The sequence below is a fragment of the Temnothorax longispinosus genome, chromosome 11 (genome assembly GCF_030848805.1).
Source record: "Temnothorax longispinosus isolate EJ_2023e chromosome 11, Tlon_JGU_v1, whole genome shotgun sequence".
NCBI lineage: Eukaryota > Metazoa > Arthropoda > Insecta > Hymenoptera > Formicidae > Temnothorax > Temnothorax longispinosus.
The window spans coordinates 6,005,693-6,019,937 of record NC_092368.1 but is presented as its reverse complement, the minus strand read 5'-3'; the positions used below and the strand labels follow the sequence as shown (position 1 = coordinate 6,019,937).

Below are 14,245 nucleotides of genomic sequence, written 5' to 3'. Positions count from 1 at the left end.
TTAAAATTGAAATTAAGTCCAACTCACAATGGCCTGGAAGAACAACCAATCGGGGCCGAGATAAACGGCGCTGGTTAAAATTGAAATTAAGTCCAACTCACAATGACCTGCAAGAACAACCAATCGGGGCCGAGATAAGCGGCGCTGGTTAAAATTGAAATTAAGTCCAACTCACAATGACCTGCAGGAACAACCAATCGGGGCCGAGATAAGCGGCGCTGGTTAAAATTGAAATTAAGTCCAACTCACAATGGCCTGGAGGAACAACCAATCAGGGCCGAGATAAGCGGCGCTGGTTAAAATTGAAATTAAGTCCAGCTCACCAGGGCCTGCAGGAACAACCAATCGAGGCCGAGATAAGCGGCGCTGGTTAAAATTGAAATTAAGTCCAGCTCACAAGAGCCTGCAGGAACAACCAATCGGCGCTGCTTATGATTGAAATTAAGTCCAGCTCACAAGGGCCTGCAGGAACAACCAATCGGCACTGCTTATAATTGAAATTAAGTCCAGCTCACAAGGGCCTGCACTAACAACCAATCGGCGCTGCTTAACATTGAAATTAAGTCCAACTCACAAGGGCCTGCAGGAACAACCAATCGGCGCTTCTTAAAATTGAAATTAGTCCAGCTCACAAGGGCCTGCAGGAACAACCAATCGGGGCCGAGATAAACACGGCTGGTTAAAATTGAAATTAAGTCCAACTCACAATGACCTGCAGGAACAACCAATCGGGGCCGAGATAAGCGGCGCTGGTTAAAATTGAAATTAAGTCCAGCTCACAAGGGCCTGCAGGAACAACCAATCGGGGCCGAGATAAACGGCGCTGGTTAAAATTGAAATTAAGTCCAGCTCTCCAGGGCCTGCAGGAACAACCGATCGAGGCCGAGATAAGCGGCGCTGGTTAAAATTGAAATTAAGTCCAGCTCACAATGACCTGCAGGAACAACCAATCGGGGCCGAGATAAGCGGCGCTGGTTAAAATTGAAATTAAGTCCAACTCACAATGGCCTGGAGGAACAACCAATCGGGGCCGAGATAAACGGCGCTGGTTAAAATTGAAATTAAGTCCAACTCACAATGGCCTGGAGGAACAACCAATCGGGGCCGAGATAAACGGCGCTGGTTAAAATTGAAATTAAGTCCAGCTCACCAGGCCTGCAGGAACAACCAATCGGGGCCGAGATAAGCGGCGCTGGTTAAAATTGAAATTAAGTCCAACTCACAATGGTCTGGAGGAACAACCAATCGGGGCCGAGATAAACGGCGCTGGTTAAAATTGAAATTAAGTCCAACTCACAATGACCTGCAGGAACAACCAATCGGGGCCGAGATAAGCGGCGCTGGTTAAAATTGAAATTAAGTCCAACTCACAATGGCCTGGAGGAACAACCAATCGGGGCCGAGATAAACGGCGCTGGTTAAAATTGAAATTAAGTCCAACTCACAATGACCTCAGAACAACCAATCGGGGCCGAGATAAGCGGCGCTGGTTAAAATTGAAATTAAGTCCAACTCACAATGACCTGCAGGAACAACCAATCGGGGCCGAGATAAACGGCGCTGGTTAAAATTGAAATTAAGTCCAACTCACAATGACCTGCAGGAACAACCAATCGAGGCCGAGATAAGCGGCGCTGGTTAAAATTGAAATTAAATCCAGCTCACAAGAGCCTGCAGGAACAACCAATCGGCGCTGCTTATGATTGAAATTAAGTCCAGCTCACAAGGGCCTGCAGGAACAACCAATCGGCACTGCTTATGATTGAAATTAAGTCCAGCTCACAAGGGCCTGCACTAACAACCAATCGGCGCTGCTTAACATTGAAATTAAGTCCAACTCACAAGGGCCTGCAGGAACAACCAATCGGCGCTTCTTAAAATTGAAATTAAGTCCAGCTCACAAGGGCCTGCAGGAACAACCAATCGGGGCCGAGATAAACACGGCTGGTTAAAATTGAAATTAAGTCCAACTCACAATGACCTGCAGGAACAACCAATCGGGGCCGAGATAAGCGGCGCTGGTTAAAATTGAAATTAAGTCCAACTCACAATGGCCTGGAGAAACAACCAATCGGGGCCGAGATAAGCGGCGCTGGTTAAAATTGAAATTAAGTCCAACTCACAATGGCCTGGAGGAACAACCAATCGGGGCCGAGATAAACGGCGCTGGTTAAAATTGAAATTAAGTCCAGCTCACCAGGGCCTGCAGGAACAACCAATCGAGGCCGAGATAAGCGGCGCTGGTTAAAATTGAAATTAAGTCCAACTCACAATGACCTGCAGGAACAACCAATCGGGGCCGAGATAAGCGGCGCTGGTTAAAATTGAAATTAAGTCCAACTCACAATGGCCTGGAGGAACAACCAATCGGGGCCGAGATAAACGGCGCTGGTTAAAATTGAAATTAAGTCCAACTCACAATGACCTGCAGGAACAACCAATCGGGGCCGAGATAAGCGGCGCTGGTTAAAATTGAAATTAAGTCCAACTCACAATGACCTGCAGGAACAACCAATCGGGGCCGAGATAAGCGGCGCTGGTTAAAATTGAAATTAAGTCCAACTCACAATGGCCTGGAGGAACAACCAATCAGGGCCGAGATAAGCGGCGTTGGTTAAAATTGAAATTAAGTCCAGCTCACCAGGGCCTGCAGGAACAACCAATCGAGGCCGAGATAAGCGGCGCTGGTTAAAATTGAAATTAAGTCCAACTCACAATGACCTGCAGGAACAACCAATCGGCGCTGCTTAAAATGAGAAATTAAGTCCAGCTCACAAGGGCCGGCAGGAACAACCAATCGGCGCTGCTTAAAATTAGAAATTAAGTCCAGCTCACAAGGGCCGGCAGGAACAACCAATCGGCGCTGCTTGAAATTGAAATTAAGCCCAGCTCACAAGGGCCTGCCGGAACAACCAATCGGCGCTTCTTAAAATTGAAATTAAGTCCAGCTCACAAGGGCCTGCAGGAACAACCAATCGGCGCTTCTTAAAATTGAAATTAAGTCCAGCTCACAAGGGCCTGCAGGAACAACCAATCGGGGCCGAGATAAACGGCGTTGGTTAAAATTGAAATTAAGTCCAGCTCACAAGGGCCGGCAGGAACAACCAATCGGCGCTGGTTAAAATTGAAATTAAGTCCAGCTCACAAGGGCCTGCAGGAACAACCAATCGGCGCTGCTTAAAATCGAAATTAAGTCCAGCTCACAAGGGCCTGCAGGAACAACCAATCGGCGCTGCTTAAAATTGAAATTAAGTCCAGCTCACAAGGGCCTGCCGGAACAACCAATCAACGCTGCTTAAAATTGAAATTAAGTCCAGCTCACAAGGGCCTGCAGGAACAACCAATCGGCGCTGCTTAAAATTGAAATTAAGTCCATCTCACAAGGACTTTTGTCTTTTACATTTGTTTTTTTTTATCGTACATTTCGCTTACATATACGCCGCATTTATATTATATTATCGTATTTTATATTCGTTTATCTTCTTTTATATTCTTTTATATATATATATATATATATATATATATATATATATATATATATATATATATATATACATATATATATATATATATATATATATATATATATATATATATATATATATACACTAGGATGTCATTTTGGAGCAACTTTTTTTTTCATTTCACGAATAGCATATATACTTGCAGGAAGGTAAAATAAGATATCTGTTAAAATTTTAGCCCTTAATATTAATATTAACAGGTCGCTCATCGCAATTTTTTATTTTTTATTTAGTAAGATAGAAAATAGTATATTGTGCACCAAGGGGCGAAAGTAAAAAATTTAACGATCTACAAAAAAGGTCTCTTATGTTTTTTTCATAAATATAACCATTTAGACGATATTAAGGTTTAAAGTTCAAAGTATAAACCTTAATATCGTCTAAATGGTTATATTTATGAAAAAAACATAAGAGACCTTTTTTGTAGATCGTTAAATTTTCTACAAAAATATGTATTAATTATTTCATAATTTTTAATAGTCGATATGATATAACATTCATAAGAAGCAAAAACAAGTTTTATAAAATTTATCAAACTTTAACTTTGAATATCTTTTGAACGGTTGAATTTATGAAAAAATGATAAGAGCTCTTTTTTGTAGAGCGGTAAATTTACTACAGAAAATCTATGTGGCGCAATGCTATTACTGTTTGTTAGATAGTTATAAAATTTTTTCTATTTTACTAATTGAAAAATAAAAAATCGCAATGAGCGACCTGTTAATATTAATATTAAGGACTAAAATTTTTACAGGTATCTTATTTTACCTTCCTGCAAGTATATATGCTATTCGTGAAATAAAAAAAAAAAGTTGCTCCAAAATGACACACCCTAATATACACATACAATACACATACACACATACACACACACACATATACACATACAATATGATTTTTTAACTTCTGCTGTGAGAGTGGGGATCCCAGGTTGACTCCGTTTATATCGATTTTAGAAAAGCCTTTGACTCAGTTAATCATACTATATTAATGTGTAAACTTCGATCTCTAGGGTTCGGAGGTTCTCTTTTGCGTTGGATATCCTGCTTCCTATCAAACAGGTATCAAGTCATAAAATTTAATAATAGCTTCTCCAGAAGTATAAATGTTTTGTCTGGAGTGCCACAGGGCTCACATCTTGGCCCTCTTTTATTTGTTTTATTTATTAATGACATAGCTGCTTTTATTAAATTCTGCTTCTTCTTATTGTATGCTGATGACCTTAAATTATACCGTCGGATTAATGGACCCTGCTGTTGCGCTTTTATTACAACATGACTTATTTGAACTTGAGGCCTTATCATTTAATACACATCATACTTATCATTTAATACACATATACAATCAATAGTTTCATCTGCTTATAGAACGCTTGGATTCATCCTCCGATGGGGTAGATTTTTTAAGAATATAACCACTTTAAAATTATTATACTGTACGTTAGTTCGCCCCAAGTTGGAGTACTGTTCCATATAGTTTGGTCTCCGTATTTTAAATGCCATCAGTTATTGATTGAACGTGTGCAGCACAAATTTCTGCGTATGGCTGCTTATCGGCTGGGTAATCCCATGTCAATTACTTGCCATGCCTACTGCACTGTATTAGATAGATTAAATCTGCTATCGTTAGAAAGTAGGAGACTAACCTTTGACCTTACATTTATTTTTACGCTTTTCAATCACTACTGATTGTCCGGATTTGTTATGGAACGTATCTATTTTAACATCCCGACTAGAGAATTAAGACAGTACTCCATCTTCCATCTCGGGTATCACCGTACTTTGTATAGCGCAAATTCTTGTGTAAATAGGCTAATAATATCTGCAAGTAATTTCTCCAATAGGGTTGACTTTTTTGGTGGCTCTGTATCAACTTTTAAACAAAAACTTTCTCGTCTACTCTTGTAACCTAAATGTTCTCCATATTATGTTGTAAAATTTTAATTTTATTTTATTGTTCTTGTTTTTCTTTTCTCTTTGTACGCTAAAGGGTTTATTACCCGTTAATAAAGTTTATTATTATTATTATTATTAATACATAATATATATACTCGCAGAAACAAAGAAATATGTTTTTGACAAAACATTTAGTACAGTCAGAAGATCGGAAATATTTTTAGACACGTCATTAGCAATTCCAGCAATTTCGTTTTCTGATTCATTATTCCGTCACCATCGCTTGCGTTTAGTCACCGTAGCATGAGAAACGGTGTCCAGGACCTACGACGGGGACGTTGCAGGATGGATTTTTAGGCCCCATATATGAGTCTGGCTAAGGCGAGATCGTGGTGGTTCAGCCGACTAAGGCAAGACCAGGAATGATCCGGCCGGCTAAGACGAGATCGTGGTGGTTCAGCCGGCTAAAGCAAGACCAGGAACGATCCGGCAAGCCGGCTGAACCACCACGATCTCGCCTTAGCCGGCCGGATCGTTCCTGGTCTTGCCTTAGCCGGATAACTACCACGATCTCGCCCTAGCCTGCTGAACCACCACGATCTCGCCTTAGCCGGACTCATATGGGGCCTAAAAATCCATCCTGCAACGTCCCCGTCGCGGCGTCGTAGGTCCTGGACACCGTATCTCATGCTACGGTGACTAAACGCAGGCGATGGTGACGGAATAATGAATCAGAAAACGAAATTGCTGGAATTGCTAATGACGTGTCTAAAAATATTTCTGCTCTTCTAACTGTACTAAATGTTTTGTCAAAAACATATTTTTTTGTTTCTGCGAGTATATATATGTATGTATTGTATGTGTACATATAATATATATACATACCCATATATAATATGTAAAACCCAAATAACCCACCCTCCAAACCCATTTTTCCCCCAGGGAAGTTTAAGAATGGCAGCTATCTTGACTCACAATGAGACCACGCAACAATATGGCCAATACGAGACTTCCGAGGTTTATAACTCAAAAACTATTGATTTTCAGACCTAGGTCCCATTGAGACTTTTGATCAGGAGGTCAAACAGTACAACATACTAAAATTTCAGACAATTTAGCCGGGAACCAAAATCCATATGGTTGGTGGGGAGATCCTTTATATACTTGTAAAGAAAGGAATAATATTAAATATTTAATTGATCTATTTTTCTACATTTTTTTTAAATATTTTTAAAAATTTTTCTATATCTTTTAAAAAATAATCTTGCACTTTTATTTAAATAAAATATAATAAAATATGATATAATATTTTTTGTTAACTTGGTCAGCGACCTTTACATTCGGGACTAGATAGATAGATATTATAGATTTATTGTGTATCCCCGTAGGGTTTACAAAGCGTTTTTTACGAGGAACGTACCCAAACCTCTTACAAATCACTCCCCTACGCGCCCTGGCCATATGCGACCTTACATTTCATTTATTTCCCCTCCCTTCGTCTTTCATTCATCCATCTCCTTCCGCCTTCCTTGCTTCAGCCATTTCTCCGCTTCCCTCCCTTCTGCCACTGCGCGTAGCACGGACACGTACCAAGTGAGGAGACTTCATCGGTAGTGCCAGAAAATGGGTATGCCAAATAGTTCCAACGTTGAAAATAGATGTGAATAGAGTATCAAGCAGTCCAATAAAACAGTATCAAGTAAAAACGCCGGCGTGGCCACTCTCGAGGAAGGTTTCTTAATTAATTTTAACCAAGACAAAGAAACAGGAGCGTAAGAAAATTATATAGCATAAAAATGTGTATAAAAAATGTGAATTTAACAATATGTACGAAGCTGTAAAAAGATATAAAAAGATAAATGATATGCTTGAAGGATTTGAAGAATTCTTTCAGGCTTTATAACAATATGGATTATATATTTCTAATATAATCGGGTGTACACATCAGAGGGCACGTTTTTTACAAAGTATAACGTTATCATTCTATGCATATTTCGACTAATGTTTGACATCTCTACTCATGTATTAAATGCCGTACATATAATACATGTAGTATATACGAGTAAAATGACATACTACTAAAGGAAATAATAACTACTCAACGTTCAAATACACATTCACGTTCGTATCGGAATATTCGCGCGGAATATTAGGCGTGTATACATACAGGGTGCTTAAATATAACGTATCTCTAATATTTTTCTTAATAAACAGAGAGAGACTTTGGTGATCAGGAAAATCTTACTTAAAAATGATATCAAATAATAAAATTTTAATAGATAATAAGTATATGAGTAATATAAATTAATAAGAAAAATCATAAGACTTAACGTGTTAAAATCGTCTTCTATTAAAAATTTCTCTAGCTATTCATAAATGGTGTGTGACAGATAAGCTTGACTAAAAATAAAAATTAGATTAAGAAACTTGAAACTTTGAGGTATTAATAAAATTGTTTAAAGAAGTGCTTTATAGATCGTCAAACATTAATATTTAATATATAATTTATTTAAAAGTAAAAATAAAACAATATAAAATTACTTAGATAAAAAAATCACAAATGCCAAAAGAATATATACTCTATTCTTCTGTTAATTATTAATTAAATCTTTGCAAAGGCATTTTATCAGAAGCACCCTACATATATATATCCGATTGCTCGTAAAATCATGTTATAATGACTAGTATCATCAAAAACGAGCATTCGCCCGCGCGCGTTGCACATTATCCTGAATAAATTGATTTTGTGATTAACAGTACAATATGTAATCACGGAAATCCGGCACGGTTTTTGCAAGCGAAAAATATTTTTTCAACGAGAAATGAAAAGTTTGTACGTTCAAGACGGTTAAATGATCTCATAAATTCAGCAACGATCGACATCCAGCAGTATATTATAACTTATAACTCTTTTCATCGATGTATGTACAAGGTGACTGTCTTTACATTTAGTCCCTACAAGCTTGATAAAAATAGTGCACAAAATAGACATTATATGCAAAACGATCGAACGGTCTCACGCGATTGTTTGGAAATTCGATTGGAACACACGTATATCAAAGATCTACGGAATCCAACGATCATTGTGTCGTACGATTTTAACGATGGGGATCAGAAGAAAATTTTTTGGTATCGCGAGTCTCTTCGATCGCCCTATATTATCCTTTCTGGTTTCCCTCTTGGTTATTCGAGATATATACAAAGCAGAAATCATTTCGGAATCGAGAAGGTCAGTGAAGCACAGATCTGAGTATCATTTAGGCTGAATGCATGCGAAATATCGCGCGTATCGTGGTCCTCTCTGTTTGTGCAAAAATAGGTATCCGCAATCGGTTTTCACTTCCGATTCATCCCGCTGAGATGTCGAGCGCAGCGTATTAAGTACAAAATATCGGAGACTTCTATTCGAGATCATTTCTTTTTCCTTGCGTATATAGATCTTCCTCGTGTCTGCCTTGATCGCGGTCTGACTTGTGCTATTCTCGTTTCACTGATTTGAGGTACACGCAGTGTACATTCTCTTTTCAGTCCCTTACGTAACACAGCTGTGTAAATTGTAACTGAAAGATTCTTGTTGAATATATTACACAACGATGATATTCCGATTCAAGATTTCTTATTTAAATTTCGCATCCTCATTTGTAGACGGAAATTCTCAAACCGAAAATTCAAGAGACCGTATCGATGTAATACTAATAAAACATTTTTCTTCTAACATTTTTTACCGAACTTTTGTTGAATAATTAATAAGTCAAATAAATTGATATCAAATGCATTATTTGATTAATTATTCCAATTGATATACTTGTGAAAATAACAATAGCCAGTGTATTAATGGTATGTGTATTAATAATTCAATGATGATCGAAACGAATCCGTTCAAAATTTTAAAGAATCATGGTTTGATCACTCCAATCATTTTCATTATTAATATAAATTTTTACAATGACGTAAACTATGATTGAAATTTTTTTAAGTAGTTTTTTAGAAAATCTGCAAGATGACTGTAACATATTTTCCATTACGCTTTTTCCGAGATGCATTTGTCAAAATAATTGGATTCTCTTCGTTTCTTCAAGATCGATCGTGCCCGATCAACAGTTTAGCGATGGCGGCAATCAGAGTGATCGAGACCGAGGATTCCTCTCATGGCGGTGACATGCGAAACCTCCTGCCTTTGTTTAAATCGACGTGGAATCGTCTGTGTCGGTGTCGTCGCCGTAGAGACCCCGACCGTCGGTCTTCGTCCACGAGGTCGCGGTGGTTTCCACGCCGACCTCGTATCTATTCTCCTGCTGGGCGTTACTGGACGGCACGATCCTCACGTAGGTCTCTCTCACGCCCTTTTGCTCCGCGATGTCCTTGATAATTCTCTCCTCGCAGCTGGCGGACTTAGAGCGTGCCTTCTTCTCTTCGGGCTTCTTCGTCATTGCCTCGATCGACTCCAGCGAACTCTTTCTGCGGCTGCTTCTACGGCTATTCGATCTAACGATCTGGTCCTTGTCGGTGGAGGTCTTTCTGCCTACTACCTTTGAACTCTCGTTCTCCAGGTACTTCCGGATCCACTTGGGCGTATCGCTCGAGTACGCCTGCGCTTTCTTCGCGTACTTGCCGGGCGTGCTCGGCAAGATCATCGGTATCTCCGTCTCGATCACCGTCGTGATCACCTGTTCGTTCTCGTCAAAATTACTCTCGAGAAACTTGCGCTTCGGCGTTCCGCCAACGCTCAGCTTGCCGAGCGTCGAGGCGCTGCCGCTCTCGTCGCTGCCGGGCGTCTCATACGTGTACGAATAGTGCCGCTGAATGTGCTTCGGTTCCTTTTCCTGTTGCTGATCCTGTTCCTTGATTCCTTGCCTCTCGCTCGCCTCCTGGTTCCGTCGATTTTCCTCCTTTTCGATCCTCTTCAGCTTCTCGAGCGCGTCGTCGATCGAGTATCGCGGCGATTTCCTGCCACCGGTGCCGAACTCTGGCAGCTTCACCGGCGACAGCAGCGATTGCCTCAGACCACCGGCGATGCTATGTCGCTGCCGGGCCGGCGGGTCCAGCAGTCGGCGCAAGCTCGAGTTTCTGATCTCCGGCACTGACATCCTCTCCCGGACTGGAATCGGCGGTGGTTTACCGGAACGCGCCGACTTTGCAAACGAGAAGACCTCTGACTTGGGTGGCGATGGTGACTTGGACGGTTTCCTGCCCGTGAATGGGAAGTCAGGCGCAAGAAATCGCCTCTCGCCGGGTGGGAAGATCGGTGACGTGCTCGCGACGATCACGCTCTGCAGACCCTCGCAGGTAGGACTCTTTAATCTGTCAGACGTCAGCCCCATGAGCTCCTCGGTTTTCATCTGTTGATGCTCAAAGATCGGCGAGCTGGCGATTGGTAGCAGCCGTGACTTGCAGCTGTCCTGACTGTCTAAGCTGAAGCGCTGCTTCGCCAGTTGGCTGTCCAAACTGAAGCGCTGTTTGGGCGTGCCGGCGATCAACCGCAGGTCGTTCTGCGTCTCCAGCTCCGGTATCGAGAACCGATCGCGATTGAACTTGACCTGCGCGGCACTGAGATTGCCACCACCGCCGCCGCCGCCGCCGCCGCCGCCTCCCAGGTCCTTGATATTTCGATACTTGGCGCCGATGTCCAGCTGCGACAGACGGTCGCGCTGACTTGCCTGCAGGACGGCGGGTCCGAATCTCTTATGCTTGAGAGGGTAGGGTGGCGGCGAGGGTGAATGCATGCTGATTCCGCCGCTGCTGAGGCACGGTTGGGATAGTCGCTGCTGCGTTCGACCGGGATAGTAATCGCCGGTGACGAGAGTGGGCTGCGACAGCCGCTCGCGTTTATCTTGCCGTAGAATGAATCGGCGTACGTCCGGCTGCGACAGCCGCGACGAACTCCGCTCCATCGTCAGGCTGCCACGGGGGCTTCCGCTGCCACCCAAGGCGTGCACGTTTGGTGTCGACAGTCTCTCCTCCTCGTTGATGCTGTTGTCGCCCGAGGCGGCACGCAGACTGGTGTAAGACAAACGACCGCCAGCGCTGCCGCGGTGCATGCCGACGAAGTTAAACGAATTGATGCCGCTCAGGCTGGAGTTGAGGGTCGGCTGTGACATGCGGATGCGACGGTCTGGCGAGCCGCCCGATCGCCGATCGTACGAGATCAACAGGGTCGGCAGGTTCGGCTGCGAGTAACGGCTGCGTTGACTCGCGGGCGAGTAACTCGGTGGACAAGGGGTGGTCGAGCGGGTGCACTCGTAGGTGCCCGAATCCTGGGATTCGATGCTCGATTGCGATTGCGGCGGTGCCTTGACGGGGGTGATGTGTAGATTCGGAGTGGACAACCGGTTCTTGCGGCCCTGGCCCGGTCGCTTCAGGTGGTCGATCAGATTTGGCTGGGACAGCCGGACGATACACGGGTTCGGGCGTCGGTTCAGGTACCAGAGGTCCCGGCGAGAATACGGCTCGCATCAGAGGGTGCCTTCCTCACGTAGGCGTCGCATGAAGACCGGTCGCACGTCCTCGAAGAACGATGGCAGATCAAGCTCGGCAGCGCGCGCGATACCGCCGTCTTTGCATTCTAACCAGTACGTGTCCATGAGGCCCTTGCCCTGGAGAAAGCGCAGCCAGAAATGAAACTCGCGCCGGAAGAGCAAGACCCAAAATTTATAGATAAAAAAATTAATTATCCATTAATTTAAAATTTATCTCAACGTTCTTAGGACGATGTATATATGTGTATAATAAAATCGGAAAAGAGTCATGTCGGTGGGAATTGAAGAAAAATCAATATTGTAATAATTGATTTATATGAACAATTAAAATACCTTCACGTCGACAAGGCCACGGTGTTCAATTTTAAAACCGCCCACCGCGTCGAGTGCTTTCTTCATCTCTAAGCTGATGTGAATTCGCAGAGCTGGGGTAAAATAGCATAGAGAATTAATCAGTATATTGAAACATAATGGTATATAGTATAGATATATAAGTGGAATACATGGAATACACGGAGATCGATTTGAAGAAAATAAAAGATGTGAAAAATATTTTCATTAACAGCTTAATCTTAAAATCTTGGCTATTTATACCTTCGCCGGTCGATTCCATGCGACTCGCGGTGTTCACTGTATCGCCGAAGAGACAGTAACGGGGCATCTTGCTGCCGACGATACCGGCCACGACGGGCCCGGTGTGAGCCCCGCTTCGTATTTGCAGTCGTTCACCTGGACGTTTGGGCACCTGAAACACAGACGAAGCCGCCAGCAGATCCAACGCCATCGTGGCGATCTCGGACACGTGCTTGTCACCTGAGAGGAACGCGAAATCGCGAAGAGATGTATTAAACGAAGAAAGAAATCTCCAAAAGAACAGCAAACACTGAAGTGTAAGAATGCAAGAGGAAAACGTTTATGTGTTTATTCGTTTAGGAACTAAGGAATTTATGTGCACGAAGAAAAAGGGAAGTGCCGCACTATTACGACATCGAGCATGCTTCAAGACAACATGTGGAGCTGGGGGAGAATTTCGTACTTTTACCATTTCTCACGGGCAGACCAGAAGCGACCATGTAGGAGTCCCCGATAGTCTCTACCTTGTAGACATCATAGCACTCAATGCGCGCATCGAATAGCTTGTAGATCGAGTTGAGGAATGTCACCACCTGGAAAAAACGCCGGATGACTTTTTCACTGTGTTGCGCCAATATCCTGAACGTGAATCATTCATTACGTTCCATCGTATTCCGCGCGTAAAATGGGAAATTAAATCTGGCTGGGTACAATCGCAGATAGAATTAAATAAATAATACGAGCAATCGGATAAACGATGAAAGTATAACGATAAATAATGAAAACGACAAAATGGGAATGATACGTAGGAAGATGCATGATCAATTGCTACGCATCCGATTCGAATGGTCCTTGCGTATGTCCTACGGGAATTCGCATGGTATGTGCGCAATTTCATCACCGCGGCAACAACCAAGAGCATCGCTCGATGGAACTTTCCCGTAATTTGGAAACTCGAATCGATCGATCATTTTCCATCAGAACAGAACGGGCAAGGACGCACCTCGAGGGGCGTGTTCTCCGCGGCAATCTCCGTGAAGCCGACTATGTCGCTGAAGTAGACGGTCACCGCCTCGTAATACTCCGCTGGTACCTGATGAACGAAAAAAATTTATGAATCCACCGATCGCAGAAGGTGAATAGGTTGCAGGTAATGAAAAAATTTGTTTTCTCGTTATTCTTCACGATCGATCATTTTATAGAAGGAGCGCGGACCAAGAGAAAAGTTGAAATTGAAAGAGCACTTAATGACACTGCGAAATTTAAGGATCAAAGAATTTCTGATTTAAAAACTCTAGAAAGATAAAGCATTTATGAAAAAAAGTCTAGATCTGCTGTGATTTTAGAAATTACAATTGAGATTTATAGATAAAAATGCAGATTGAAACTTAAGGATGTAAGATTTCTAATAATCGTTCGAACATCGAATATCGCGCAGCCACATTCGGGTACGGCGGAAAAAAAACACATTTTATAGATTCTTAAATTTTTGCAAATTATTTATTCGAGGTACTTGAAAAATAACTACTCGAGACAACTAAGATTGACCTGTTGAGTCTGCTTGAGTTGCTGGGCAACGCTAGGTGGAAGCATTTGGAAGAGCAGCGTGTCGCTCTTTCTCTTCTCGCGTTTGAGTTCGCGGGCCTTCTGAGCCAAATTCGCGGCATACATCTGTAATTAGCAAGTTGAACGTATTATAAAGACAAAGATTTATAGCAGTTAGATCATATTATTCGATATTAAAAACGAGAATATTCTCTCTTGTGTCTAGGGAAAA

At 42.4% G+C, this 14,245-nt stretch overlaps 3 protein-coding genes across 9 annotated transcripts in view; 1 reads left to right on the top strand and 2 right to left on the bottom strand.

Moving 5' to 3' along the window:
- LOC139822269 (uncharacterized) overlaps window positions 1-6,472 on the top strand; it is a 9,101-nt gene extending 2,629 nt beyond the window's left edge. Inside the window, exon 4 of the mRNA XM_071793887.1 lies at window positions 6,362-6,472. Within this exon, the coding sequence (XP_071649988.1) occupies window positions 6,362-6,472 (111 nt within the window). The remainder of the gene's footprint in view (window positions 1-6,361) is intronic.
- Window positions 6,473-6,774: 302 nt separating this feature from the next.
- Window positions 6,775-11,517, bottom strand: LOC139821561 (uncharacterized). Its single transcript, XM_071792706.1, has one exon. The coding sequence runs from the start codon at window positions 11,515-11,517 to the stop codon at window positions 9,601-9,603; it is 1,917 nt and encodes a 638-aa protein (XP_071648807.1). The 3' UTR covers window positions 6,775-9,600.
- Window positions 11,518-11,871: 354 nt separating this feature from the next.
- Window positions 11,872-14,245, bottom strand: part of LOC139821559 (uncharacterized) — a 29,910-nt gene continuing 27,536 nt past the window's right edge. For 5 of the 7 annotated variants that reach the window (XM_071792704.1, XM_071792697.1, XM_071792700.1 and 2 more), the window contains 6 exons: window positions 14,017-14,139; window positions 13,472-13,561; window positions 12,932-13,061; window positions 12,490-12,708; window positions 12,229-12,320; window positions 11,872-12,012 (listed from right to left, as the gene is read on the bottom strand). In XM_071792704.1, coding sequence (XP_071648805.1) covers window positions 11,872-12,012; window positions 12,229-12,320; window positions 12,490-12,708; window positions 12,932-13,061; window positions 13,472-13,561; window positions 14,017-14,139 — 795 coding nt within the window. The remainder of the gene's footprint in view (window positions 12,013-12,228; window positions 12,321-12,489; window positions 12,709-12,931; window positions 13,062-13,471; window positions 13,562-14,016; window positions 14,140-14,245) is intronic. The other 2 variants (XM_071792698.1, XM_071792702.1) reach the window with 1 other exon arrangement.